At 55.4% G+C, this 27,850-nt stretch overlaps 3 protein-coding genes and 1 long non-coding RNA gene across 7 annotated transcripts in view; 2 read left to right on the forward strand and 2 right to left on the reverse strand.

Moving 5' to 3' along the window:
• The window catches only part of Cnot1 (CCR4-NOT transcription complex subunit 1), an 87,230-nt gene extending 86,700 nt beyond the window's left edge, over window positions 1-530 (forward strand). Inside the window, 1 exon segment of the mRNA XM_048355468.1 lies at window positions 119-530. Within this exon segment, the coding sequence (XP_048211425.1) occupies window positions 119-197 (79 nt within the window). The 3' untranslated portion in view covers window positions 198-530.
• An 807-nt stretch (window positions 531-1,337) lies between these two features.
• On the forward strand, window positions 1,338-25,330 carry LOC125358384. The gene is made up of 4 exons (XR_007212300.1): window positions 1,338-1,463; window positions 2,215-2,220; window positions 8,198-8,207; window positions 25,319-25,330. It is a non-coding gene; the product is annotated as an uncharacterized LOC125358384 (long non-coding RNA).
• Setd6 (SET domain containing 6, protein lysine methyltransferase) lies at window positions 1,408-5,171 on the reverse strand. 2 transcript variants are annotated; one of them, XM_048355470.1, is made up of 9 exons: window positions 5,087-5,171; window positions 4,826-4,921; window positions 4,594-4,738; window positions 4,377-4,518; window positions 4,094-4,288; window positions 3,887-4,001; window positions 2,294-2,474; window positions 2,021-2,163; window positions 1,408-1,935 (listed from the first exon to the last, which is right to left on the reverse strand). In XM_048355470.1, the coding sequence occupies exons 1-9, from the start codon at window positions 5,111-5,113 to the stop codon at window positions 1,633-1,635; spliced, it is 1,347 nt and encodes a 448-aa protein (XP_048211427.1). In that variant the 5' UTR covers window positions 5,114-5,171; the 3' UTR covers window positions 1,408-1,632. The 2 variants fall into 2 exon arrangements, with proteins under 2 accessions (XP_048211427.1, XP_048211426.1); XM_048355469.1 differs by having other exon boundaries at window positions 4,594-4,921.
• The window catches only part of Ndrg4 (NDRG family member 4), a 41,491-nt gene continuing 20,406 nt past the window's right edge, over window positions 6,766-27,850 (reverse strand). The window contains exons 1-14 of one of the 3 annotated variants that reach the window (XM_048355474.1): window positions 20,956-21,214; window positions 17,703-17,808; window positions 17,453-17,573; window positions 17,305-17,367; window positions 17,088-17,148; window positions 13,463-13,549; window positions 12,943-12,999; window positions 12,612-12,715; window positions 11,966-12,022; window positions 11,835-11,886; window positions 11,162-11,209; window positions 10,993-11,028; window positions 10,789-10,840; window positions 6,766-8,894 (exon numbers count right to left, since the gene is read on the reverse strand). In XM_048355474.1, the coding sequence (XP_048211431.1) occupies window positions 8,740-8,894; window positions 10,789-10,840; window positions 10,993-11,028; window positions 11,162-11,209; window positions 11,835-11,886; window positions 11,966-12,022; window positions 12,612-12,715; window positions 12,943-12,999; window positions 13,463-13,549; window positions 17,088-17,148; window positions 17,305-17,367; window positions 17,453-17,573; window positions 17,703-17,808; window positions 20,956-20,976 (1,020 nt within the window). In that variant the 5' untranslated portion in view covers window positions 20,977-21,214 and the 3' untranslated portion in view covers window positions 6,766-8,739. Of the gene's footprint in view, window positions 8,895-10,788; window positions 10,841-10,992; window positions 11,029-11,161; window positions 11,210-11,834; window positions 11,887-11,965; window positions 12,023-12,611; window positions 12,716-12,942; window positions 13,000-13,462; window positions 13,550-17,087; window positions 17,149-17,304; window positions 17,368-17,452; window positions 17,574-17,702; window positions 17,809-20,955; window positions 21,215-24,329; window positions 24,375-27,850 lie in introns of those variants that run through there. The other 2 variants (XM_048355471.1, XM_048355473.1) reach the window with 2 other exon arrangements.

Genomic DNA, 27,850 nt, shown 5'->3' on the forward strand with positions numbered 1-27,850 from the left:
CTGAGTTCAAGTCCCAGAACTAACTACTCCCCAAAAAGGCAATAGTAGCGAAAGGAAATGATTGGGTATTAAACCTGAACTTGCCTCACAAGTAAATGTGTCATTCTTTATTCTCCAGGTTATTCCAGTCAGTTGCACAGTGCTGCATGGGACAGAAGCAGGCTCAGCAAGTAATGGAAGGAACAGGTGCCAGTTAGATGAACTGCATCTCCGTTGTAAAGGCACCAAACTTATAAACTGACTACGAAAGCCTTCCAACTCCTGACTCTCCCAGCCCTTTGGTTCTCGGGTGTCCACCCCAACACCTACACTGTTGAGGTGGGCCACCCGTCTACGTGGGCACGTTCCAAAGTTTAAATGCATTTTTTTTGACTTGGCCAAAATTTAGGTGATGCTGTGAATATCATTTTGAACTTGTGTAAATATATGAAAGAGAAAACCTTTGTCTGAACTTCTGGGTTTGTGCAAAATGTGTTCAAGGCAAGTACATAAACTAGTACCTTGTAATAAAAAGAGGCAGCTAAATACCATGTTTTTGTTCAAGGATATAGCTCCATGTCTTCTGGCATTCTTAGTGTCCCAACACAAATGGTATAAATACTTTGTATCAAGTTGCTAAAACATGGGTATACACACACCAGAACACAAGATGGGTGGGATTACAGTTTTGTGTGCCTTTCCTGGAAGCCATTATACAGTTAAATCAAGGGAAAACAAGCCAGGCCTGAAGCTTTCCCTTCCTTCCTGGTCTTGCAAACTACAGGAAAAGGAACTAATATTAGGAGTTGTCCTACCTTGCCACTAGCTTAGGCCCTACAACCAACCAAAAGACCAAAACAGCCTCTTTTGTTGAGGATTTCAAATGTTTGATAAATGAGTTGGTTCCTAGCTGTGTACAGACTGTAGCTAAACATTAAGTCAGGCATGGCATACAGCCAGTGCTAGTAAGGAGGAAAGTGGATGGGCCCAGCCTGGCCTTAGATCTCAGGCCATTGGGAAATCGCTCACTCCTTGGTGAATGGTATGGCATATATAACATATCCTCCCCATTACTACGCTAACAAAACTTTTTTCTTGTGGCAGTCTCATTCAGCTTACCATGGCCTCAACTGCTTGGCAAAGGAATTTTTGTACCAACAGGAAAACTAAATTACACCCAGATATAAAGTGAGTCACTACCTGTCCCTACTTAAACAATTTATCTTTAATTATGGGTAGGCTTTATGGCTATTTCAAAAGTAAATAGCTGGAGGCTTACACGAGTGGGGTCTATTCCATTGATACAATCTTGAGTTAATTTCAGATAACTCTTGTCCACTGCCAGGCCTATCTTCCAACAGGAGATGTGGGGTTCAACAAAGGTTGATTTCTTCTGGTTATAGACCTAGATTTGAACTAGGTTTTTCTCCCAAGTCAAGGGCCCAACAGAAATAACTGCAGGGTGCATAAAGTGACAATTGGCAGTGACTCCCTGGTCTGTTGATCCCAATCTTACCTCTTACCTTGTAGTGAATTCTAGCACAGCACTTTTCCCCTTCTGGTATGTTAATAAAGACCCATGTTTTCCTCTTTTAAGGCAACAAACTCTCAGCTTGCAATGAAATAGTACTGTTCCTTCAGGTGACAAGTAATCTAACTTGTCAGTTCTAACAACCGATACAAGATCATCTTCTGACCATAGCGAACCTGTAAGGCCTGCTGTTCCCTTGAGCTGAGTTTGGCATAAAGCTCCTTATTATTAAGCAAATCTTGCTCAGTTTTTAAGTCTGTGGTATATGTCTGCAGTGTCAAAAGAACACTGTCTCGAAGAAGCTGTCTCCATGATGCTTTGAGCTTGGGGATGTTGGCAATAGACAGGCTGCCTTCTCTTTCACTCTCTCCCCATCCATCCTGGTCTTTACATTCTCTGAACTCCTCAGCAGGCATACATAGTACCTAAGAAGAAACCATGGGGTCCTTTGATTATGATAATTAATGACTTGTGTATTACCATCACAACATGACCATTCTCAGCCTTTACCCTGAGTGTGGTGGCCAGCTCCTCTTCAGTCAGCACCTCTTTGTGGCCAATCACAAATGCTCCCTCTTCCCCTACCATCTCCAGTTTGCACAAGAAGTCCCAGCGCTCATACAGGAGGCGCCTTTCAGGTGCACTTTTTGCTCCTGTAGATAAAGTAATTGGTAGAAATCTCAGCAAATACCATGTCCAACAAGTCAACTGTTAGCCAAATTACTACAGCCTGAGGTGGGCAGAGAAGGCAGCTGTCAGGGTTGAAGACTTAACAAAACTCACCCTGTAACGCAGCCTCACGAACAGTCACCATCTGAATGTCAGCTGTGTCATCTGTGTTGTTAGGATATGGTTCAACAAAACCATACATATGAATCAGTTGCCAATTAGCCATTTGCCCGTAAGTGTTGAAAATCTCATGGCCTTTTGGAATGGACTGAGTAGCCACCATCTGAAGATAATCCTGGGATGAAAGGGAGAAGCTAGGGCCAGGCCCTTCCAAGGCCCTCCCCCTCTTGGGAAGAGCCTCCCAGTAGGTGCTCTTAGCCATGTCCTGAGGCTGCATATACTCTTCTACACTTAGTGTCAGTTAGGTCCTGCATGGCAGAATCAAATGGGTGAGACCAGTTTTAAAAGGTCAGCTTCATGTGTTATTAGTACTACCTTCAATGGTTAAAAAATGCTAGCTTTTCAAAATGAACAGTTAAGCCAGGAATCAATGGCTCAAGCCTTTAATCCTAGCTTTTTTTTTTTGGGGGGGGGGGGCTGTCTTAAGCTAGTAAAAGAAATAGCCTTGCTAGGTAGCTGTGGCTCACACTTGGGTAGTCCTAGCTACTTAGGAGACGAATCTGAGTATCTTGGTTCAAAGCCAGCCCCAGCAGAAGAATTCCCCATGAGACTTGCCTCCAATTAACCACTCAAAAACCAAAGTGGAACTATGGTTCAAAGTGGTAGAGCACTAACCTTAAGCAAAAGAGCCCAGGGACAGTGGCTAGGCCCAGTGTTCAAGCCCCATGACCCACCTAAAAGGAAATGGCCTCATCTGCTACACTTGTTTTCTGGGGATAAGATAGTGCTATGTAGTGTAGACTAGCCTTGAACTTTTGGTTCTCCTGGGGGCTGGGGTTATAGTCAATTTGCCATAAACATCTTTTCTTACAACTTCTGATACAGAAGTGATACTTCTGGCCAACATTCTCATCCTGCAGTTAAGTACTGTGACGGCTGCGGCAGATTTGTCTGCAAGACCAACTGAACTGCCAGCAGGGAATGAGACATGTTTGTAACCTCTACTTGAAGGCTACTGAAATATGGTCAGAAGAGTGACCCAATTTTTGTGTGTGTGTGTGCCAGTTCTAGGTCTTGAACTCAGCACTCTGCTTCCCAGCTTTTTGCTGCTTAGACATAAAAGTGTTGGCTTTAAGGTGCACTTAGCCACCTCTGTGGGTAGGATGACAGGCATGAGCAAGCCACTGGTGTCTGGCTTCTATAATTTAATTTTGAGTCTTAAGATATCCAAGTTTTTTTGTTTTTTTTTTTTTTTGCCAGTCCTGGGCCTTGGACTCAGGGCCTGAGCACTGTCCCTGGCTTCTTTTTGCTCAAGGCTAGCAACTCTGCCACTTGAGCCACAGCGCCACTTCTGGCCGTTTTCTATATATGTGGTGCTGGGGAATCGAAACCAGGGCTTCACTTATGAGGCTAGCATGCTACCACTAGGCCATATCCCGAGCCTCTCCAAACAATTTTTAACACAAACCCGAGTACCAAAAGACACGAGGGAAGCTAATTTCACCTAGTGACTGGTAGAAGGCCACAGTCGTTTGGCTCAAATGCTCAATCACCAATACACATAACAACTAGGTGAGACCCACTCACTGCAGAGTACTCTAGGTTGGCATTGTGACTGGCTACATGGTTCAGTATGTCTGCAGCAGGCACCATCACAGGGGATTTTGGCTCCTCTTCATCCTCATCCAGTGGTTCTTGAAAGCTGCCACACAGAGAATTGGGCTAAAATTAAAGAGCACGGTCGTGGACTTCGCTGTTCGGCTCTCTTCCACTTTCAATTCTCTACACACTGACCTATACGCCATTACGAGGGCCACGAGCTGGTGATAGAGCTCCAGGGAGCGAACCTTGGGGCTGAAGAGATCAGGGTGGGCTTCCATGAAGGGTAGCACAACGGAATAGTACTCGCTGCGAATGTTTGCCAAATCCTTCTCCACCGCCTCTGGCACACCTGTGCCCTGTAGCAGACGTTGCCGCTCCTCCTGGGTCCTGCACAAACCAGCCGGCCCAGTTCCCTTCAACACCCCCGAACCTGGTGGCGGGGACGGGGGTCCCCCACGCCCCTCTCGGCTCTTACCAGAACATGGGGTGCTCCAGGCGGCCCAGGTCGGGCCAGAGCGCAAAGTAGGGGCTCCAGTGTGAGGCCGGGGCCTGCAGCTCGTGGAGCAGCGCCAGCAGCAGCGGCACCCAGCCCGATGGGCTTTGCAGCGCAGCTCGCTCTGGGGAAGACACCGGGTGAGGCCCTGGCTGCCCTCGCGCGCCCACCCCAGAGCTGCCCGCGCCCGCTCGCCCACCTCGTTCCAACAGACCGCTGATGGAGCAGGTGTGCGGAGACAGGAGCGCGGCGCGGGGCACCGCGAACAGCAGCTCCCCGGGCTGCAGGCCTTCCTGAGCCACCATGCCGTAGCCGGCCACAGTCCCCCGTCGGCTCACCGCCACCTGGCAAGGAGGAGGCCGGGTCAAAGCAGCCCGAGCCCCGCCGAGCCCCGCCGAGCCCTGCCGAGCCCCGCCGCGCCGCTCGCTCACCTTGGGACTCAACTTCAGTCCGACTCTCCCGCACCAGCGGAGGAAGCCAGCCACGGGGTCGGAGCCCGGCTCCCGGCCGGCCGCCGGCCCGCCGACCTGGGAGGAGGGAGCCCGTGACGACGCCGCGCCCCGGAAGGCCCACAGGGGATGGGGACCCCGGCGAGGACTCGGAACCCCCGGGATGGGGTGCTGAGCCACACTCGGGACGGACTAGGGGGAGGCGCGGAACCAATGAGGCCCGCCCCGCAGCCCTCCACTCACCCGCGGACGCTTGGCCGGCGCCGCCATGCCCGCAACGCGCTCAGCTCTCACCGCGGCTCGGCTCCTCCGCGCCGCAGTCAGTAGGGTCTGCGGGCTGAGCCCGAGTCACGTGGCCGGGAAATGGCGCGGTCACGTGGCCGAGGGGCGGGGCGGGGTCTGAACCACGTGGGCGGGGACTCCTTGGGAATCGTTCCTCCCGCAAGCCTTCTGGATTCTGGTGTTTCCGATGGAGTTGAGCGCGAAAAGGGGTGGCCTGGCTGCCCCTGGCCCGGCTGAGTCGGAAACTGCCCTCCCCTTTGTACTGTGCCCGACAGCTGAGGTTTCCTAGGGTAACTCGGGGTGCTTGCCCCGCCCCCGGGGCGTAGCTGCCGCCTGGAAGGCCACCGTGGTGCACGTCCTTCTCGTCTCCACCCCGGGCGACCACCACGGTCCTCCAGCCACTTCGCCCTCGTCCGTTCGGTAAAAGCACCTGAAGGGGCGCGGCTTGGGCGGTTCCCAGAGCCAGAACCCCCCCGCGCTTGCTTTTTCTCATCTTCTGCGTGCCTTAAGTTAAGCTCTCCGGTTTTACTCCTTTAAAGGAAGGGCGAGCAAATGCAGCCATTCTGTTCCATGTACGTTATGTAAAAGCTGAACTGCGTAACTTGAGGGTAGGGATGGAGGGGGTGACGTTGATCAAGAGGCATTGCACTCCTAACTTGACTCACGGTTGTAACCTCTTTGTACAACTAATTCATAACTTTTTAAAAGTTACTCCTTTGGGGAGTGAAAGTGGGAGAAAAATGAGGGATGGGGTAACAAGTCTGACAAGAAATGTACTCACTATCTTATGTATGCAACTGTAACCCCTCTGTACATCACCTTGACAATACAATAAAAAAGTTACCCCCTTTAGGGAGGATATGCTTAGAGGAATCCTCTGAACACCTAAAGTATTGTTCATCAAAGTGAATTCTAGAAAGTGGAAGCTTGTTTTATTAGGGGGAGCACAGGGGAACACAGGTGGGGGGGAAGGTGAGTGAGCAAATGCAATCATTATATTCCATATACACAAGGTAAAAAAATGAAGCAATTTGTGGGAAGGGGGGGTGGGGGAGAAGGAAGGAAGGGGTGATATTGTCCAAGCATCATTGTACTCATTACCTGACTTACAGAATTGTAAACCTCTTTGTACAAAATAATATACTCCTTTAGTAGCTAACTCGTGGGAAGGAATCAGTATTTACCAGGTGAATAATGAGACAAACAGTGGTTAAACATGGAGAAGGATGCTGTTAAGAAAATGAGGTGGGCTGGGAATATGGCCTAGTGGCAAGAGCACTTGCCTCCTACACATGAAGCTCTCAGTTCGATTCCCCAGCACCACATATATGGAAAACGGCCAGAAGGGGTGCTGTGGCTCAGGTGGCAGAGTGCTAGCCTTGAGCAGGAAGAAGCCAGGGACGATGCTCAGGCCCTGAGCCCAAGGCCCAGGACTGGCCAAAAGAAAATGAGGTATGGCTTAGTGGTAGAGTGCTTGCCTAGCATGTGTGAAACCCTGGGTTTGATTCCTTCGTACCACATAAAGAGCCAGAAGTGGTGCTATGGTAGAGTGCTAGTCTTGAGCAAAAGAAGCCAGGGACAGTGCCCGGGCCCTGAGTTCAAGCCCCAGGACCGAGGGGAAAAAAAAGAAAATGAGCCCAACAATGCCAGAGTCAACTCTGTTTGGCCTCTTATTGGGGCATATTCTTTGTTCTTCAGTTCAGTGACCTCAGCTGTGAATGCATTGCCCCCAAAGAGCTGTTGTTAAGATTGGTAAGACTCCATGTGCTAAGTGCTGGAATCAGTCTGTATGGTACCATGGCTCCTTCCCCAAACCTAGGCCCAAGCAGCAGCCTCAAGACTCCCGCTTGGCATCACCACATCAAGCTCCACTTAGTCTTTTATTAGTTTGTCAGTACAGTCAATTCTCTCTACATAGACAAGGGCTTTTGTTATTATACATTTTGTCATCTCAAAGTCTCATGACATCAGCCACCATAATACACAAAATTAGGCTCTTTGTACAGAGAAGAAAATAATAAACTCCATTAAAGTTCACCTTGATCAAGGAGACAAACTCCGATGGAAAACTACACACAGGAGGGCTCAATATACATATATATAGAATAGATATTTATAGATATCTCATGTGAAAGAACACAGCAAAAAAAGTCAAATACTCGCAGTGCTATCTACATACAGTAAGAGGGATTAATTCTACCAGTTTTCAACAGTCACATTCAATATTCAAAGAAAGCACGTGAGCAAACAGAACTGGGGACAGAACACACTCCACCCGGCTCTAGAGTAATGGCTTAAGAGTACTGCAGGGGCGGCCTGTGCCAGGAATGTGGATTTTGATGACCTCTTGGCCTCAGAACACACCCTGTAAAAATCCACACTAACCCTTCCCTTTCCCTTACAGCCCTTCTTTTTGTTTTCATTTTCCTGTTTGGGAGATTGTGACAATAGATTGAGAATCTGGGACAAGGGCTCTGTTTGGGGGGCCTGGGAGATTCTCCCTGGTAAACCGGGTGGTTGTGGAGTAGAGGGCACAGTCCTGGGCTGTGGGAGGCAGGCATGTCTAGGAAGCCCTTCTCTTCTACTTGGCCCTTGTTCAAGAACTTTCCATTTACCATCGCAAGACCCGGCAAACCCCGGCCTACTCCAGTGGGTGGAGGTGGTGGTATCTCGTCTTGAACCAGATCTCTCCAATAAACTTGTTTCCCCAGTGATGGCTGCAGGACTCACTGGCACAGCTTGACCAGGGCTTTGCCGGGAAACACCAGGTACTACCAAGTGGGCTGAACTCTGAGGCAACAAAGGCTTCTTACAGAACTCTCAGTCACCTGCCATTTTCCAGAGATCTGATCCCAAGTCTACACAAAGCACATGAGCAATCCCAGACTATCCCTCTGCCCCCAGACAGGTCATTAGGAAGACAAAAGCAGGTGATTTCTGCCTAGGACACCTAGCTTAGGATGGGAAAGGGCCAGAAGGTGGCAGAGTGGGGGTGGGAGGTGGAGCAGGGGAGAGGGAAAGCACTGGACTTTCTGTCCTGGGGTTCCCATGGTTCACCTCAGTCCCAGAGAGCACCAGGAAAGTGGCTGCCCCGTCTCAGCGCCCCCTTGTGGTCACCATCCGCATGATTGTCTCCTGTACCACAAACGTGCAAGTTTGTGCTTGGTGGAGGGGAAGAGGCCTTCAGAGGAACGGGGCTCCTGTCCCTCATATCGGAGTCTGAACTCAGCACCCACCACCTCAAAACTGCATCCCATCTTCCAACCTGAGGTCTCCCTCCCACCCATGCTCTTGCTGGATTGTTCTCAGAGGACTCTGCCCTCTCTGGGGCTCGCCGCACAGTGCCAGAGTGGGGGTGAGGGGACACGTCAGCCAAGTGAACACGGAGGGGTGGGGGGCGGCGATGGGCCAGGGAGGAGGCGCCCCTCTAACCATCTCAGACTGTTGTACTGCAAGCATCTACCTTGGATCCCTCATTTTTTTTAAACAAAAGAAAAATAACCTTCGTCTCCTCCCCTTTACCCTCACAGAAATAAACGAAAGGAACGATGAGCCGGCGCAGGGATGGCAGGGGGGCCCCGAAGAGGTGGGTGTCTCGGGCAGGACCGTGGGCTTCAGCAGGACACCTCCATGGTGTGGTTGACCTGGCCCAGCCCCTCACTGCTCTCCGAGTGAGCGCAGGCCTGCGGGCGGCTGCCCTCCACCGAGCTGGCGCTGGTGAGGGACGCGGTGCGGGAGCGTGCCAGGCGGGTCATGCTGGCTGAGGGCACTGCGGACGCAAACGGGACAAGGGTGAGGGCCGGCAGGTAGGACCTGGCACCAGCAGGTAGGAAATGGATAATGCAAGCGAAGCAGCCAGCAAGACCCGGCCTGACGATGACACCAGGGCCGTCCCAAAGCCATGGGCCCGACACCCGCCTCCATCAGGCCTGCGGCATGCAGAGCCGGCAGTAGTGAACGGACCCAAGGGGCTGTGGCCAGCAAGGGCCTGGATCTCAATGGCTGACTGGCTATGGCTGGCACCCCTGGCAGGCAGGGATGGGCCTCTGTGAAGAGGACGGTGGGTGGGAAGCTGGATTGCTTCTCTAAAGAAGACATGGTGTCCTGGCTCCCAGCTGCCTTGGCTTGTGCCTCTGCCCTTCTTCAGGGTCCTGCAGGAGACAGGCCTGAGAAAGTAACACTCAACACGCGCCTCTGAACTCCACCTGCCGGGCTCGGCCAGGGCCACACACAATGCCTGCAAGGTTGGCCTGACTACATACGAGGTTCGGCTTCTGACTCCCAGAGCTCTGGAAAGCCCCACAGCCTGTAGCAACCCAGCAGCAAGGCCAATCGCGAGCCCCCCATGAGACACAGCCCACAGTGGCTCTGGGTCTGTGGAAGAGCAGGAATCCACTGGGGTTCTGGGTTGAAAAGGACACAAGGTTCTAAACCCCAGCAAGATGCGGCCTGGCTGCAGCACTGCACAGAGGGAGTGGGAGATGCTGGGAGGGGTGTCCATGCATCAGAAGAGGGGCCACGGGGCTACCTGCTCCTCCACTCAGCCTTCGATCCTTCAAGTACGCAACTGAGAGAGAAGACAGAGCCACAGAAGGGAGTGGGGACAAGGAAGAGACACAGGTCAGGCGCAGCCAGGCCCAGACAAGGGCACTGGGATAGACCAAGGAGGGCAGGGCCTCAAAAAGCCCATTCGGGTCCTGATCATCAGCAGGGGCTGATCTCAGTGTGGTCCATGGGAGTCCTAACAGCAGGAGCCGGCCTCTCGCTGCCCCTCCCCCCTCCACATCCTGGTTCCAGCGCCCTCACCATTCTGTGGGGTCCACATACAAGATGGGGAGGCCTGCAAATCTCCAAAGTCCCTCCCGACTCCTGGGCTGCCGACTCAAGTGCTCACAGCTCCATCCCATGCACAGGGCCCAGGCTCAGGACCATGGCTGTGCCTCCCCGCCAACCTCTGCCCTTCTTCCCAGAGAGGCTGGCAGTCCCCAGGGACTCCCCGACTCCCCAGCCAGTGCTCCCCTATGAAGACTGTAGGAGTTGGGGAGGAGGACAAAGGGAGAAGTTGGCTTCCTGGCAGCGGAGGAGCAGCTGGGAGCTGGGGGGGAAGGGGGGAGGGTCCATCAGTCCCATTGGTCCGTGGCAGTCATGAGTTAGGGAGACTGCAGGCACAATGTCCCGTCTCATCACTGCTGCCCAGGGGGAAGTTTGGGGAGACACGGGGGTGCGGGGAGCTGGCCTCACCACAGTGTATCCTCAGGCCCTCAGGTTGGCCTTCAGCTCAGGTCCTAACACTCAAATGGGAGTCCCCACTTACCTTCCCTGGTCCCCAGAGCAAACCCACTGCGGTGGTGGCCCGGCCTGGGTGCCAACTGGGACTCGGGCCCAGCAGGGGGTGGGGAGCTCACCTCTAACGAACTTCCCTGGCTGGATCCAGCCCGGGCCTTGGGTCCCCGGGGCTGGAAGGAGCACCCTCCTCCACCAGGCCCAGGCCCGGCACTGCCCTCGGAGCAGTGCCCAAGTCCAGGCTTGCACAAGTACTTCACAGTGTGGGTGAATTCTGGAGAGCGCAGCCCAGTGTTGGGGGGCACCGGGCAACCCAGAGCTCAGAGAAGGCGCCCCCACCCCTGCCCTGCCCTTGGCCAGTGGGGTTGGGGTGCACTTACTGTATCCCATGCCTTGCAGGAAGTACTTGAAGGCCTCAGTCAGCTTCCCTGGCTGGGGGGAGGGGGTACAGTCACATACTAAGATTGGCTAAGATTGATGGAGTGAGGGGGGGAGGGGGCCTCCTCTCCTCTCCTCCCTCCCAACTTCCCAGCCCCTCCCCCCCATGCTGGGTGACAGAAAGGCAGGAGGGCCAAGAATCTCACCTGTGTGACTTGGGGAAGGCCCCCAGAATCTGCCATCTGCAAGAAGAGGAGCGGTGTGAGCGGAGGCAGCTGCTTCCCAACCCACCTGGACAGACACCTGGGGCCCAGGCGGGCCCTGCCCGCCCTTGAGCCCGCAGCCGGCCTCCTGGGGGCCACGGGAAGGACTCACCTTGAGGAAGGTCGTGGAGGTTGGGTCCAGTTTGGAATTGCATTCAACCTGTGGGACAGGAGTCAGCTGCAGCAACAGCCCTGCTCTCTGCACTACTGTGTGTGCGTGTATGTGTGTGCATGCGTGTGTGCACACTGTAAGGTAGGTCTGTGCCTCAGGAAGGAGGGAGGGAGGGAGGGAGGGGCAGGCGGACTGGAGATGCAGGCCCAGGGCCTGGCCGTGGGCACCCAAAGGCTGGAATTTTGGGGGCCCGTGGGGATTGCCCTGAGCCTCCAGGCAGCTCGGTGCAGGTGCCCGCCTCTGCCCCCCAGACTGCCTGAGCCAGAGTTCTACCGGGGAGGTGACACACAGGCCCGCACTCGTCACCAGCGCTGGGTGGCCCAGCGAACAGTGTTGCGTGTGCAAATCACTTAAAACATAAAACGTCCCTGAAACGTTAGGAGAAGGGATCTGGGCCCAAGTGCATGGGCTGAGGTGGCACTGGGAAGCCGGGCCGGGGCTCTGGCCCCAGGGCTCCCCAGTGACCAGGCCAGAGTGGCGGAGCGAAGAAGGGAAGCTGGCCCTCCTGCACGGGTCCCCGCCATGAGTCCAGGCGGCAGCCAGAGCGGGCCCTGCCGTCCAGGTCCACAGAGTCCCTGGCCCGGGCCTCCCGATCGGGACCCAGCGCACTCACCACCCCCTCCTCAGCAGGGGCGTTGTCGCCGACCACCAGCATCACGGGGCAGCTGCGGGCACAGAGGAAAGGGCTGTCTGGCCTGGTGCCGGGCGCGGGCGGGGCCGGCGGCACGCGCGGCCGTGACTCACCGGAGTGTCTTGGCATTGGGCACCGTCCCAGGCCGGTTAATGTCCAGGTCTCTTCGGCTGCAGGGGAGAAGCAGAGGCAAAGGAGGGAAGGCATTAGGAAAGGTGAAATGCAGGGGCTTTTCCCCCGCGTGACCTTCCCACCCGCGCCCTCACAGCAGGCGCACTGCCATTTCTGTGGAGGGAGCTCTGCGGCTCTGCAGCTGGCCTTGCGTGGATCTCGTGGACTGCGTGGAAGTCAGGGCTGGGTGGTTTTTAGCACTGTGCCTCCAGCAGGATTCAAACCTGGGTCACTCTTCCTCGCTACTGTTTTTCACCAGGTGCTTAATTAAGTATTTACAAACATAAGAGAGGGAAGAACAGGGAGCTATCCCCCTCCCCGGGACCCCCAAAGGACTGCGAAGAGCACAGCTAGAAACCTCACCCGAGCCTCTCCTCACTTCACAGAGGTCAGGCACCAGGACTTCAAAGGGGTCAAAGGGTTCCCTAGCACCCCCAGTGCCTAAGGGGGAGGTGAAGAGCCCACAGCCCTGCTCTTCCTGCAACCCCCTGGAAGCTGCGAGCCTGTCCAGGGGGCTGGCTCCCCCTGGGGGACAGCTGGGGGAAGAGCCCATGACGGGGTGGGGGGGGGGCACCCGTGTGCCCGCACCTGTTGTACATGTTCCAGAAGAGCTGCAGGTTGGCCTGGTTCACCACATTGGAGATCTGCTGCCGGTAGCTCTGCACCAGCTCCGTGTTATTCACCAGCTCCTCCTAGGCCCAGGAAGGTTGTGGGGAGGGGGGTTGTGTGTGGAGAGGCTCTGAGAGGCCGGACAGGGAGGGTGGGGGGCCTTGGGAGGGAGGAGAAGGGAGGGGAGGCCTCCCACCCCCATTGCTCCTCAGATGCCGTTCATCACAAATAACCACAGAACTCAGGGACAGGTCAAGGCCACACAGCCTCGGCCTGCCTCCTGCTGAGTAGGGCTGGGGTGCCCCCTTACCTGGCTGAACAGGTGGGAGAGCACCGTGTCAGGTAGGGTGCTGGTCAGGCCCGAGAGCTGTGGGTGGGGATGGTGGGGAAAGCCAGCTTGAATGTGGGGCCTCACCGACCCCCACTCATGGATGGGACCCTGCAATCTCAAAATATGAAAGCCCACTCTCCCCCGCCACCCCCCCCCCCCCAGGTAACAGGCGCCTGAATTCCCCAAAGCAGGCCACACCTGGCTGAACCACGACCTGCTCAGTGGGTTTGCACAACAGGCTTCCTGAACCAGGCCTCCATAAATCACCTCAGGCTGAAACCACAAGCTTGCAAAGCAAGTCCTGAAACATTCTGTGCCCTCCAGCCACCTCCAACCCGACTTCAGCCCCTTCACCCTGCCCCCCAGCACGCCTGGTGTCTCCTGACTCTCCTCAGGGCACCATGGCGCCCTCTTCAATTCTCTGTTCAAGGTGATGGGGCTGCTGAGGTCGGTGTCTCCGTCTGCTCTCCTTTTTCTCGCCCTTTCCCCTAACGCTCACCTTGGTGGCAGCCCAGTCAATCCAGCCTTTGCCGTTGGGATCGATGTTCACCAGCACCAGCCCCTCCACCAGGTCCGGGAAGATGAGCTGCAGGGGACCAGGGAGAAGGGGCTGGGTGAGGAGGGAGGAACGGCACGGGATCTCCCCTTTTCCCCAGCTAGGAAACTGTCCATTTAGTCCTAATGTCTGGAATGGAGACTCCTTTGTACAACTATTCCGCAAAAATCAGTATTAAGATTACAGCCCTGCCCTTCCCCTAGATGGCTGGGAAGGTGGGACTAGGTGGAAACACTTCATGTCTTCAGGAGGCCGCGGAGGAGCCAGCTGGCTGTAGCAGCCCTGCGGATCTTTGATTTACTGTGAGGATATGGAGACACGGGCCTGCAATCCCAGTACTACGGAGGCAAAGGCAGGAAGATCTGGAGTGGGGGGCTGGCCTGGGCTACATACTGATACTATCTCAAACACACACACAATGGAGCACTGATTTATGTCAATGTCTTCTGCCTTTGAAAGGGCGGCATGAACAGGTGCAGTGTGGCTTACATCTGTAAACCCAGCTCCTAGGGAGAAGTAGGAAGTTAGAGGCCTGACGAGGTAAAAACACAGTTAGTGAAACCCCTTCTCAATGAAGTTACACGGGGAAGAAGTAGGAGAGTTTCTGTTCCAGGCAAATATGTGAGATCCTATCAGATAAAAAAAATGAATAAATAAAAAAATAAATCAGAGAGGACTGGGGCTCAAGTGGTAAACCCTTGCATAGCAAGCATGAAGTCCAACTCAAAATCCCAGCACCCAAAAAATAGACAGGCCATTTCTTCTTCTTTTCCTTTTTTTCCTTTTTTCTTTTTTGGTCAGTCATAGGGCTTAAACTCAGGGCCTGGGCACTGTCCCTGAGCTCTTTTTGCTCAAGGCTAGCGCTCAACCACTTTGAACCACAGCGCCACTTCCGGTTTTCTGGTGGTTCATTGGAGATCAGTCTCACAGACTTTCCTACCTAGGCTGGCTTGGACAGCGATCCTCAGATCTCAGCCTCCGGAGTAGCTAGGATTACCATCAGCACCTGGCTAGTACCCCCCCCCCTTTTTTTTTTCTTTTTTGAGGGTGGCAGGCCACTTCTTAGGAAGCATATCTCACTTGGACCCAAGTTCTGCAGGTCCTCGCTCCCAGCTGGAGTGCTGCCTTCTCCCAGGCTGTGTAATAGCCAAACTCAGCTCTGCAAGCTCAAGTGGAGGCAGTCTACCCTCAGCTGCCTTGGTAACCATGCGCCCCAATGCTCCCAGCATGTTCCCCTCCATGGTACCTTCAAGACCTAGCTCAGACCATCTCTACATATAATAAAGTAATGATTGCAGTGCTGGGGATTGAACCCAGAACCTCACTCACCCATGGTTTTGCAAATACCCTACCAGGGAGCCACATCATCAAATCCTTTTATAAAATAGATTGTTGAAAGTAGTGTTGCAAAACTCAATACTAAACATCTTAAAAATCTTGGGCTGGACAAGTGTGCCTTAAGTGTGAGCACTCCTGTAGTAAGCATGGGTTCAAACCCCAGTGCTGATAACTACCTAACCACATAAACAAACACACAAACATATTAAGCATGTGTGATTGCTTTTGGACAAAATAAAGATGTTAGCCAAGCATAGTGACACAGGCCTGGAATCCCAGCTACTTGGGCTGGGCGCACGGCTCAGCAGTAGAGCAATCATGAGTGTTTAAACCCCAGTATCACCAAGAGAAAAAAATAAAAAAGGAGAAAGAAGCCCTTGTGGCATAAGTTAAGAAGCTGCTCTTTTCAAGGCCTGTTTTATATTAAACATGGGGGTAAGATCTGCCTTTACTATTCTTGGGGGGTTTGAACTCAAAAGCCTCAGGCTTATTATTAAACTGGTGTTCTGCTCCTTGAGCTACGTCTCCAGTTGTGTGATTTTGCTGGTTATATTTGCAGATATAGTCTGACAGAACTTTCTGTCAAGGCTGTCCTCAAACCACGATCTTCCAGATCTCAGCCTCCTCAGTGGCTACGTTTACAGGTGTGAGCCACTAGAGCCAGGCCTGCATTTTCTGTTCAAGGACAAAATTCACAGAATACCGCGCCCTGCTGGGTTGTCTGCATGGTTTGGAGAAGTCTATGGTTAACACAGTGGTGACGTGCTAGACTTGAAACTGGATTCTAAAATCCTTGAGTATTTCTATGTAAAGATCTGAAGATTCGGGCTAGGAATATGGCCTAGTGGCAAGAGTGCTTGACTCGTATACATGAAGCCCTGGGTTCGATTCCCCAGTACCACATATACAGAAAATGGCCAGAAGTGGCGCTGTGGGTCAAGTGGCAGAGTGCTAGCCTTGAGCGGGAAGAAGCCAGGGACAGTGCTCAGGCCCTGAGTCCAAAGCCTAGGACTGGCCAAAAAAAAAAAAAAAAAAAAGATCTGAAGATTCTATCTGGAGATTTCATCTGTGATTTTAGAAATAAAAAGCTTTCCTGCCTGACATAGTGTTTTTTTAGACTTTTTTAAAAATAGATTTTATGAGCTCAATATAGCGTGATTTTTTTAACTTCAAAAAAGTCAAGGGTCAGGGGCTGGGAATATGGCCTAGTGGCAAGAACGCTTGCCTCCTACACATGAAGCTGTCGGTTCGATTCCCCAGCACCACATATATGGAAAACGGCCAGAAGGGGTGCTGTGGCTCAGGTGGCAGAGTGCTAGCCTTGAGCGGGAAGAAGCCAGGGACAGTGCTCAGGCCCTGAGTCCAAGGGCCACACTGGCAAAAAAAAAAAAAAAAAAGTCAAGGGTCGGGTGTTGATGGCTCATGCCAACTACTCAGGATGCTAAGATTTGAGGATAAGTCAGCCTGGGCTGTCAGTGAGACTCTTATTTCCCGAAAACCACCAGAAAACTGGAAGCTTTTTAAGCACTAAGGCTCAAAGAGGTAGAATGCCAGCCTTGAGCAAAAATTTCTCAGGGACAGCACCCAGGCCTGAAGTTCAAGCCCCAAGACCAACAAAAAACAAAATGAAACAAAATTTAAAGTCAAAAGATTGTGTTCAACTGTCACCTTAATGGGTGACCTCAATGCTATACCTCAATGTTACCAATGTATATGTTGTTGCTAGTAGAAATTTTGAGCTGAGTGCTGGTGGCTCATGCCTATAATCTTAGCTACTCAGGAGGCTAAAGTCTGAGGATCCCAGTTCCAGCCCAGGTTTTGAACCTGGGTCCATGAGACTCTCATCATCAATTAACTACCAAAAAGCTGGAAGTAGAGTTGGTGGCTCAAGTGGTAGAGTGCTAGCTTTGATTGACAAAGCTAAAGAACAGCACTCAGATCCAGAGGAGTTCAAGCCCTACCCCCAATGCACATGCACATGCACACACACACACCTGGATAAAGGTTAAGTAAGGTGAAGTCCATAGTTTTTGAAGGAAGCCTGAGATGTCACCACTTGCACTTCTGAAAGTTAGTTTCCTTTGAAGGAAAAGGGCTTTTGTGTGTGTGTGTGTGTGTGTGTGAGGAAAAGATCAGGAGAAGGAGAAGAGTAGCAGAAAACCCAGAGGGAGTCCCTGTGGCAGAAGCCCCCTTTTCCAACAGAGCGAGGGACCGGGATGGGGAGACTCACCGCAAACTTGGCCAGCACATAGGCTCCGGCTCCCACTCCGATGCCAATCACGTACTTGAACCTGGTGCAGAGCAGGGCTGGTCATTCTAGGGCTGGGGTGTCATTTCCCAGAAACCAGCCAGCCAGCAAGGCCCTGCCCACCGCCCTCAGGTCTCTGCTGGAGCCAGGCGGCTGCGGCGTGAGGGGCACTCCAGGGCTGGGGAAGAAAAGAACTCACCCAAAGTGCTGAACCACGCTGGGAAGCATGGCGGCCAGCTGCTCCAAGGAGGGGAACTGGTACCTGAAGGCAGCACAGAGGTCAGGTCCTGGGTGTGGCCGGGGTGCAGGGCTGGGGAGGGTGGGTGGAGGGGCTCTGGGTTACCTACCCCTGAGGGAACTGCGACGCCCCCACCTGCTGTCCCGGGGCATCTACGTGGCACACCACAAAGTGCTTGGTGATCTCCTGCATGTCCTCGAAGTTGAAGAAGGTGTTGAAGCACAGCTTGTCTGCAGGGGGCAGGGGGCAGAGGGACACTGAGTCACAGAACTAAGCGTGAGCAGTGGAGGGCAGGGAGGCTTCGCTGCTCTGGCAGACTGAGGGTGTGGCAGGGCAGGAGGGGGCCGGGCTGCACTTACGGTTGAGGCCCACATCATGGTAGGTGAGGATGGCTGGGCGGTTCCCCTTGGGGGAGCCCCGGATCACCACATGCAGAAGGCCATAGGGCGTCTCGATATCGTGCTCCTAGGCAAGACAGACAGCGTTGGCCACCGGCTGCCCCCACCCCAGGCTTTCTGGGGACTGAGGGGGCCAGGCAGCCTAAAAGCTGTTGGGCTGATGGCAGGGTCTCCTCTCATCAGAGTTCAGGTCAATGGAGCCCCTTTGCTCAGGGGTGTTCCAGTACAAGACCCACATGGACTGCATGGAAAGTTCTGGTCTCCACTGCAAACCAGCCCATGCACTGTGCTGCCACTGCCCAGACCATGACAGGCACAGACTCAGCCCTCCAGGGGAAGCCATTTCCCCCCCCCCCATCTCTCGCTGCAACCACTGGTGCGGTTCTGCCACCACAGCCCAAGCCCCTCACCCACTCCGAACCCGCCATGGCTCTGCTCTCAAGAGGAGGGACCACAGCAAACACCCCTCAGGGCCCCACACCTGCCCCCTGGCTCCCACCCTGGGCTCTAGCTCATGCCCCTCCCGCCACCTTGAATGCTCTTCCCTGTGCTCCAAGCACCCCCAAGCCTGCAGTTCTGCTCTGGGTCACCTCAAGTCCTCACTCTTGCTTGGCTTTGCTGCTCAGGTCATTAGGCTTTCAGGGCTGGCTGGGCCCCTCACTGTCTCTCCTCTTCTCTCTCTCTTTTTTTTGTGTGTTTTCTTTTTCGGTACTGGGGATCGAACCCAGGACGTTGCACTTGCTAGGCAAGCGCTTTGCCACTGAGCTACATCCCAGCCCTCTCCCCTTCTCTTGAGCCATCTGTCTCCTGGGGGCTTCACTAGCCACCACCTTAGCCCCGAGAGGGGGCTGCTGTGCTTCGGTACCCCCGAGCCTCGCCTCGGGGAGATGCCCTGACGGCCGGTCCCTTTACAGACGGAGTATTCTTGGTCACTTAATCAGGAAACCACCAGGGGATCTGCCAGAGCTGGGTGAGCAGCCTGGCCTGGATGGTGGGGAGGCTCCATGCTGCAGCGGGTGGCTCACCGTGCAGGTGGGGCTAGGGTCAAAGGTCAAGGGCTGCAGCCCGTAGCTGTAGCTCTCCCTGCCCATGCGGCTGGGGTCAAGGACAGGGAGAAACAGCAGCGGCCAGAAGTGCCAGCCACGTGTAGGGCTTCCTCTGTTACCCAGGAAGAAGGAACCCCAAACTCCATTTTGCAGATGGTAACACTTGGGTCCAGAAAGGGATGCTTCTCAGGGTCTGCTCTCCCAGGTGTGCCTTCAGAGGACAGCCAGCCAGGGCTGGGGGGGGGGGGGGGGGAGTGACAAGAGGGTTCCACTCCCATGGTCAAAGGCTCCATTCTGCTGAGAACCTGTCTCTTTCCTCCCTGTGGTCCTCCAAGCAGGCCAGGCCTCCCTCAGGCCCAGCTTTCTGCATGGTAGCCACTAGCCACCGTCTGTATATGCCATCTCATACCCTCCTCACTCGGGCACGGCCAGAGGAGGAAACTGAGGCCCAGAGAGATATCTGCCCTGCCCTGGCCAAGGGTGAGCCCAGCCCCTGGGAGGTGGGAGGCAGGTGTGGCCCCGCACCAGGCCCTGGGCTTTCTGAAATGGACATCCTGAGCATGCAGACTCTCCCTAGCTGCCGGTCCCTGCCACTCACCCCACCGGCCTCTGGAGGGAGCGGCTGGGCGGAGCCCCCAGGCACAATTGCTGCAGGGGCCAGCTGCAGTGGGCAGGCCTCTGGGTCAGGCAGCTCAAGCTCTTCAGATGTTGGGACCCAGGGCACCCTCCAAACCCAGACCTCCACCCTCCATGGCTGAGGCCACCGCCTGCCCCATCCTAGCCTGGGGTGGCTGTCCAGGTCCTCTATCTCAGCAGTAGAGCTGACCCTGCTAAGGCTCACTTCCTGGGCTGGGAAGGGCTGTTCTGGACAGGTCAAAAGGTGTGGAGGGGAAGGGGGTTGGGGGGATGACCAGGTTATCTGTCCCCAGACCTAATGACCTTGGCTGCACCTCCCCAAGATCTCCCCCCCTCAGCCCTCCTCCCACCCCATGCACGACCCTGCCTGTGGGGGTCTGACCCAATTCAGCCTGATGCTGAGCGTCCGTCCCCTCTTCCTAGATGCTGCCCAATGTGTTGGGGGACGGCCCAAGGGCAGCAGCCCCTGCGCAGCTCTGAGACCCCTGACTCGCAGGGTCAAGCGTTCCCATTGGCTCCTGGTGACATCAGAGCCCCGCCCCCAGGTGGGCACCTGCGGGATGCACTGCGGCAGGCAGCGGGGGAGGGGGTTCTGTTATCCCTCCCTCCAGCACATCTTCCCTGCCAGTGACCTTCAAGGAGGCTGGGGGGTGGGCAGGGCCAGGGCTCGGGCGCATCAGGGATGGTACTGCTGGGGCTGAGATTTGCCAGCTGCATTAATAATTCAGGGGACAAGGTCCTCAAGAGCCGGTAGGAGCTGATGTCAGGGACCAAGCAGGGAAGGGTAGGGGCAGAGGATAGGGCAGGCGTGCCCTTGCCTCTCCTCATTGAGGAAGAACCAGAGCTTGGGTACCACCGTTGCCCCTCCAAGGACAGGAGGAGGTGTGCTGGAGGCCCAAGCCCCACAGGTCAAGATTCCAGGGCTGCCCCCACCCCCAGCTTACAAAACAAGGCCTGGGTGGCCCCTCCTTGTCTGTCCCCTCCCATCACACCTGCTTTCTGAAAACACTGACCTCCATGTCGTTCAATCTCCTGCCTCCCCACCCACCACAATGCCCTAGGGATGCACAGGCAACTCCCAAGGAACACAGAGGCTGTCTGTCCTTCCAAGGGCACCTGCCACAGCAACCTAAACCTCCAGACAATCCCCCACGGGACAGGACCAGAACCGACAGGCATGGCCTTAGGCAAGCTGGTGACTAGCCAAGGCTAGTCCACCAGGCTAGGCTAGTCCCAAACGCCTGGGCAGACACCAGCAGACAAATGCAAGCAGAAGACAGCTCAGCAGGGCATGTGATGGGCTTCCACTGATACATTTCCGCAGACTTCACGCCTCTCTGCCATGCCCTTCCCAGGGCCTGACTGGCAGCTGTCGCCAGCAACCTCTACAGACTAGGGTCACCAGGGAGACGGGAAAAGGCACCAGACAAGTGCAGAGAGGGATGCTTCATCCCTCTCGCAGGTCACAAGGATGTCTGTCCTTCCTGCCCACCTTGTTGCCCTCCCCCGTTCCCCCCTCGACCCTCACTCACCCCATCCCAGCACTCCGGCATCTTGCCTAGGGAGGGAGCTTGCTTAAGCAGGAAGAGCAAATAAAAGCCTGAGTCACTGGAGCCTGGAGGGAGGGGACGGCTGGGAGGGAGACCAGCAGCTCTGTGATGGAGCACAGCGGGGCTCTGGGCCCTTTATACACAGATCCTGGCCCCGCCCAAGATGGCCCCGCCTCCTTGCAAGGCTTCTGAGCAGCCACTTGCTGTTCAGTGAGCAGTCACTCCCAGATTGGCTACTGGGAGAAAAACCTGGCTCCAACTGGCTTCTGAGGTTCTTGCTTATCCCACCCTCCTTCCTGCTCCTTCCTCCTAGCTCACAGCATCCTGATGGTCTCAGCATCAGGGATGCTCAGCCTCAACGACAGGCAGTGAACTAGCTCACCTGGTCCCAGCACCTAGGCACTCTCCACTAGCTGACGCTGCCTTCCGACAGTCCTGGGAGGTCAAGAGCTACTCACGCCCCAGATCACATATGTTAACCAAGACAGAGCAGAGCAAGGCAGGATCATATGCCTGCCCCAGACCTGCAGAATTCTTGACCTATCCCTTAGGGGAACAAAGGCCCCCCGCATCCTGGAGACCAGACAGACCCTCAGAACTCAGAACAGGTCCTTAGCAGGAAGGCCTGGGTCCCTAGCCTTGGAGGAGAGCTGGGTGGGAGTGTAGGAAGGCCACTGCTTGTTGAAACAACTTGGGCCATCCTTCTCCATCCACTGGGTTTTTTCCCCCTTGGGAAGTTCCTACTCTGCCTGCATGCAGGCCTGGGGGTTGCCCAGGATACTGAAAGTGGGGTTCTGGGCTGGGGGAGGGGTGCTGGGCAGGCTGCAGGAGCAGGGATGTGGGCCAGGCACGACCAGCTCTGCCCTTCCCACCTCACCCTGCTGCAAGGGGCTGGGGGGCCATTGGGGAAGAGGATGAGGGTCAAGAGGCTGTAGCCAATCAGCAGGGAGCTCAGCTGCCGGGCCTCCTGAGAGTAGGAAGCACAAAGCCATCTCAGACTCCACAGGGAGTGGGGGAGTGGTGGTGGCTGGGCACCAGTGCCCCCATTCTGTCTCCTGGGTAGAGGAGCGGAGCGAGCCTTTCTCCCTCCAGCCCTTTGTGCTGGAGGCTGTCTCTGGGGAGGGCAATCAGCTCCCTGTCCCAGGAGATAGAGCTGTGCACTATTCCTGGCCTAGTGCTCTGCCTGGGGTGTCAACAACTTTTCCCTGTTCCACCTCTGACCTCTAGCTTTGAGGCTGTGGCCCCTCAGCCCGGCAGGGGTGTGGAGGAGGGGGAAGCCCCTCACATCCTGTCCATGACTGGAGGGAGAGTTGAGGCAGCTGTAGAGGCCCAGCCTGTCTGTCCGGTCCTGGCCAGCTCCTCTTACACCAACTGCCACCACCCCCTCTTCTGGTAGTCTCACCCAGCCCTCACCAACCCCCACTTCTGCCCCTCTCTGATACTCAGGCCAGGAGTCACCTGACACTGTCCTGTCCATGCCACAGCCTTTCCCCTCTCTGCTGAGCTCTCAGCTTCAAATCCACAGGCCCGGGGGCCCCAAGCTGCCCCACCCCCAGCCAGATCCTTGGACACCCCCAGGCTCTCCCCGATTCCATCCTTCCGTGTTTATCCCAGAGGAGGAGGAGAAGATAGTAGAAGCACAGAGGAAGCATAGGGAATTGTCTCAGATCATATCAGCACTCTGGGCCTGAGGTCACAGCATTCAGAAGAGCACTTTCAAGGTCTCCCACCTGCCAGGCTCTTTTAGGGCACTTGATATTTGTTGCCTCATTTTCATCCTCTCAGTAACCACTTTCCCACTGAGGATCAGAGAGGTTTGGTAACCTTCCCAGATCCCATAGCTAGAAAGCTGAGAACAGCACCCAGGCAGAGCGCCCTCGTGCCCTGCTCGGTGACCATTTGTCACCATCACGCATGGGTCTGACCTCTGGGCCTCACAAGCTCAGCGAGGCCCGGGTATAAATGAGGTTGCTGAGCGGGGTGACTGCTGCTAGAGGTCACCTGGCCTAAGTAGCAAGGCTGGCCCTGGCTGGCCCAGGTGTGCCTGGTGCTTACTGATCTCTGCCGTAGAGGCCAGGGACAGTGACCTGCCTGTCACTGAGAAGTGGGGGAGCGGGGAGAAGGTGGTGGCAGCCCTGCCCAGACTTGACATCTGCCTTTAAAACCTAAGTAAATAAGGCTGTGCCCATAACTAGGATGGAGAGGAAGGTGTTTTGTGTTTCTACACCCAGCAGGGTCCCACCCACCACAGTGGCTGCCCTGGGCGTGGGCTGCTTCGAGAGCAGGGAGTGGGAGGAGGGGGTCCTCTGTGATCCTGGGGCTCCCCTCCATCCCTGCCACAGAAGCTGTGTGCTGGGCTCTGGGTAGCACAGCCAGGGCTTCCCATGGTGTGGAATTGGCTGGCAGGGCAGGGCCTGCTCTGATTTCCAGCACCTCCTAGCTACAGAGCTCCCAGCCCTCCTCTTGGGGGGTCCCCCCCCCCATTCACACAGCTGAATCCCATCCTCTGCTCTCTTATGTTTGGAGAAAGCATGGCGGCGGGGGGGGGGGGCGCTGGACAGGTGCACCTGCTCTGGAGCTGAGCCTCTTGTCCTTGAAGACAAGGAATCATCATGCAGGCCTGGAGCCTCATCCTGGCCGGAAGCAGCTGGCTGGGGGAGGAGCCAGCGGGCTGCCATCACCCCATGTCCAGCAGCCATGAGGCTGCTCCAGTCATGGGGCCTGGAGGCAGACCCAGGTAGAGGTCAGGTGAAGACACAGGCAGGGGCCTAGGCTAGGGCTCCATCAATCTGCAGCAGGAGTTTGAGTTTACCATCCCATTTGGATAGCTAGTGGGCTCTGGGCGCTGGCAAAGGTCACCTGGAGCGAGCTACAAAACATTTTCTGACACCTGGATAGGAGCGGTCACTAGAGGACTTGGAGGGGAAGGAGCCAAACCAAGTGAGCCACATCACCGTGTGGGGGAATAGAAACAAAGAGCAAGTTCAGTGTTCATGGAGAATCTGCAATCAAATTAAAGAGGACATGGTTGCCCAGGCAACCGCTGCTATGGAAACAGGAGCTATTTCAGAGGCAACCTGCCTTTCAGTGGAGGAAAATGCTGATTCAGATGACAACATCCCTCACTCCCTTCTCCATCCTCACCGTCCCAGCCCCCCCTTCCCTTCCCACACCCTGTCAACAGAGGGCCCTCCCACCTCCTCCTCCGGCACCTCTCATTGGGCAGGGGGCAGGTGCAGCTGCTGGGGGGACGTAAGGTGCCCACCCCAGCCACTATGGGGGGCACAAGTCTGTGATCTCCCCTGAGGTCCGGGCAGCTAGGGAGAGGGGGTCCCACAGCTCAGGCTTTGCCTTACCTTCCAGTCTGTGTCCACAGCTGAGAGGAAGGTGTCAGAGTTCTCCTAAGGGAAAGCAAGCGGGGAGAGGTGGAGGAGAAAATGAACTGTGGGGAGCCTGGGGGGCCCACAGGGCCCTGCTCTCCCCACAGCACGCTGCCCTCTGGATCTATGTTCACATTAACCCAAAGCGCCAGGGGCTAACCAGGCATCAGGCACCGGAGCCCATGAGCTTATCAATGTCAAATGCAAACATCTCCATTTTACAGAAGGGACTGCGGCTCAGAGGGCTGGGCATCAGGGCCAGAAAGCGCCGGAACCTCTGACTCCAAGTCCGGCTTTGGGCACTTTGCCCTCTTCCCACCAAAGCCATTTCCCTTGGTCTGGTAGGGGAGAGGGCACAGGGCAGAGGCAGGAAACCAGGGAGGGCTGGGGCCTGACTGTCACAGCCAAGCGAGGACCATTCAGCAGGGGCAATGCAGCTTTCTTAACCTGCACTCTGCCCTTGGGGCACAACCTGCCGCCCCCCTCTCGCTTGGCAATGTGAGGCCTTTGCTTAGTGCCTGTCTGGCCACTAGGCTCCAGGGTGGGATCATGCATCGCTGGGCTCCACACAAAGCCTGGGCTGGAACCGGCTCCCTGACACAGGATCTGGATGGCGGACTTCCCACTGAGGGGCACCCCCAGATGGAGCTCCTGAGGGTGGAGGCTCGGGGCTGAACTCATGTGTGGGCTACATCCCGACTCCGTAGTGGGGCCTGGCTCTCAGGTGTGAATCTCCCACTGTACAGCCCGGCAGTGGGCTGGCTCAGACCTCCCGCCTTCGAGAACAGCGCCTGCCCAGGGAATGCAGAGCTGTGTGTTTCCCTGGCTGTCTTATGCGCTGGTCTAGAACCTTCTCTGCTACATACACTTGGTAAAGGAGCTCCAGGCAGGTTTCTGAGGCCCTGAGCCTAGACTAGGGCTGGCTCTTGCTCTTCTTCCTTTGTATGCTAGAGTCTCCTAGTGAGTCACTGTCAATCAACTTAGAAGCAGAAGGCTATTGGAAGATGGCAAGACAAGGGGTGGGCTGCAGATCTGCAACAACGACAGAGACCCCATGCTCCACAGGCACAGGAAGAAGAATCCATTGATAATTCTGATGTTTTTTTCTTATAATGAAGAGAAGTCCAGCCACCTGCCTTCTAGCATGTGTGGAGGGCAGTTGGGGGGGGGGGGGCTAGGTATGTGGAGGTCAGAGGGCACCAGGACCTGTCCTCAGCCAGGTTCCATACAGAATGGCTATACTTTCTGCAGGTATAGTATGCACACCTGCAAGCCCGGCACTCAGGAGGCTGGGGCAGGAGGATTGGGAGTTAGAGGCCAGCCTGGTCCACATCAAGAATGGCTGTACCTAGGCCTCCCCACTGATCCATCCAAGGCTGGGGGGGGGGGCGCTGCATGGGGATAGGAGGGTAGCCACCACGGGGACCCCAAAGAAGGGGACCACCAGGGGTTGGGGAGAGGGTGGGGGCAGTCCTGGGTGGATCTTCAGGGAGGGCCGGGAAAGTGCAGGTGTGGGAGGTTTATGTGCTGGAAACCTAAAGAGGGTAATTATCTCTGAGGAGGAAGTAGGAGGCAGGTTTTTAAAACACAAAATCTGACAGAAAGGATGAGGCAGATAATGGCAGGGTGTGCTGAATGCTCCCAGGGCCTGGGGGCAGGGGAGACGGGGAGTGTGGGAGGGATGGGATCCAGAAGTCAAGAGACAGCAGGAAAAAATAAAAGAGCCAACTCAAAACCCCACCTCCAAAACAGTGGAGATGAGCAAGCTCAGAGAAAGTGGGGGGTTCTGCTGAGAGAGGCCTGGGGATGGGAGGCAGGTAAGGGACCCCGACCCTGGAGAAAGGGAAGACAGTCTTCCACCTGATACTGGAGACCCCAAGCAAGCCAACCTGAGGAAGCGCGAGCGCGTGGAGATAGCTATCTGTGGGACACGGGTTCCAGAACTCTCTGGATACCAAACTGCATAGGCTCAAGGGCCTTGTGTAAAATGCCCCCGTATGTACACAGACTATGGACATCCTCTCACAAAATATAAATTGACCTAGATTACCTAGAGAACCTCATGTCAGGTGCTGGTGTTAGGGAATCATGGCAAGAAAAGAAGTCTGTACGTGTTCAGTAAGCACTTGATTCTTTTCTCCAACATTTTCCACATGTGGTTGGTTGAAACCCAGTTAAAAGCTAGTACTAGAACTGTGGTTCAAGTGGTAGAGTGCCAGCCTTAAGTGATAAAGCTAAGGGACAACCAGATGCAGATGGCTCACGCCTGTAATCCTAGCTATTCAGGAGGCTGAGATCTGAGGATCGCAGTTTAAAGCCAGCTGGCACAGGAAAGTCTGTGGGACTCTTATCTCCAATTAACCTCCAGAAAACCAGAAGTGGTGCTATGGTAGCGCTCTAGGCTTGAGCAAGAAAGCTAGGGAACCGTGCCCAAGCCCTGAGTTCAAGCCCTATAGCTGGCCAAAAAAATAAAAGTTAGGAACAGTGCCCAGAACCTGAGGTCAAGGTCCAATACCAGCAGGCAGGCAGGCAGGCAGGTAAGAAGGAAGGAAGGAAGGAAGGAAGGAAGGAAGGAAGGAAGGAAGGAAGGAAGGAGAGGGAGGGGAGGGAGGGAGGGAGGGGAGGGAAAGAGGGAAGGACGAAAGAAAGGAGGGAGAGAGGGAGGGAGGGTAGGGAGAGAGGAAAGGAGGAAGGGAGGGAGGGAAGGAGGGTGGCTCTTGGGAAGCTGTGGAGGCTGCATGCCAGCAACTCAGCCTGGAATACAGCAAACACCACAGCTCTCTAAGACAGAAGGCAGACACGGAAAGGCGGCGCCAGGAGCTCCAGGGAGGCCACTATGGGCTTGGGGACGGGATCTTTAATAGGCCTTTGGAAAAGGAGATGTGACCAAGGACCCAGAATGGGGCATGTGCAGACTCAATAAGCCAGGCCTCCATGGGAGACTGAGACACAGACTCTCGTGCAGGGGTGGGCAGCCATGGTGGTGAACTCCAGTCAGGGAGGGGGTAGCCAGGGGCGTCCTGCTGAGCGAGGAGTGGACCAGAAGAGACAGGGACAAGATGCCCTCTGCTCCCTTCACAGGCGCCATGGGGCCAATGGGGGCCCCAGCCACACGCCTCACACTGTGCCAGCCACTCTGCAAGCTGCCCCCCTTGAGCATCCCTTGTGGTGGGATGAGGGGTCCCCCGGGACACCGCCTGCCCTCATGGCACTGTGCACGAGGTCTCTGCTCACATGCCCTGAAAGATGCTGCATGGGGAAGAGGCCTGGGCTGTACATGTGTGGCTCCCGCCCAGTTCACATCTTCACTGACAGCAGCCTTGAGCGGGCGCTGTGCTGGGCGCTGGGGAGTCTGTGCCGCGGGGCCTCACAGTGGTGTGTGCTAGGGCTGGGAAGCGTGAAGACCTCCCAGGAAAAAGCGAGCAGAGACCTGAGGAGGAGAAAGAGCCAGCCCTGCAAATTCCTGGGCTAACACCATCCCCCCATCCTACCTCAGA

Source organism: Perognathus longimembris, chromosome 10 (assembly GCF_023159225.1).
Source record: "Perognathus longimembris pacificus isolate PPM17 chromosome 10, ASM2315922v1, whole genome shotgun sequence".
NCBI lineage: Eukaryota > Metazoa > Chordata > Mammalia > Rodentia > Heteromyidae > Perognathus > Perognathus longimembris.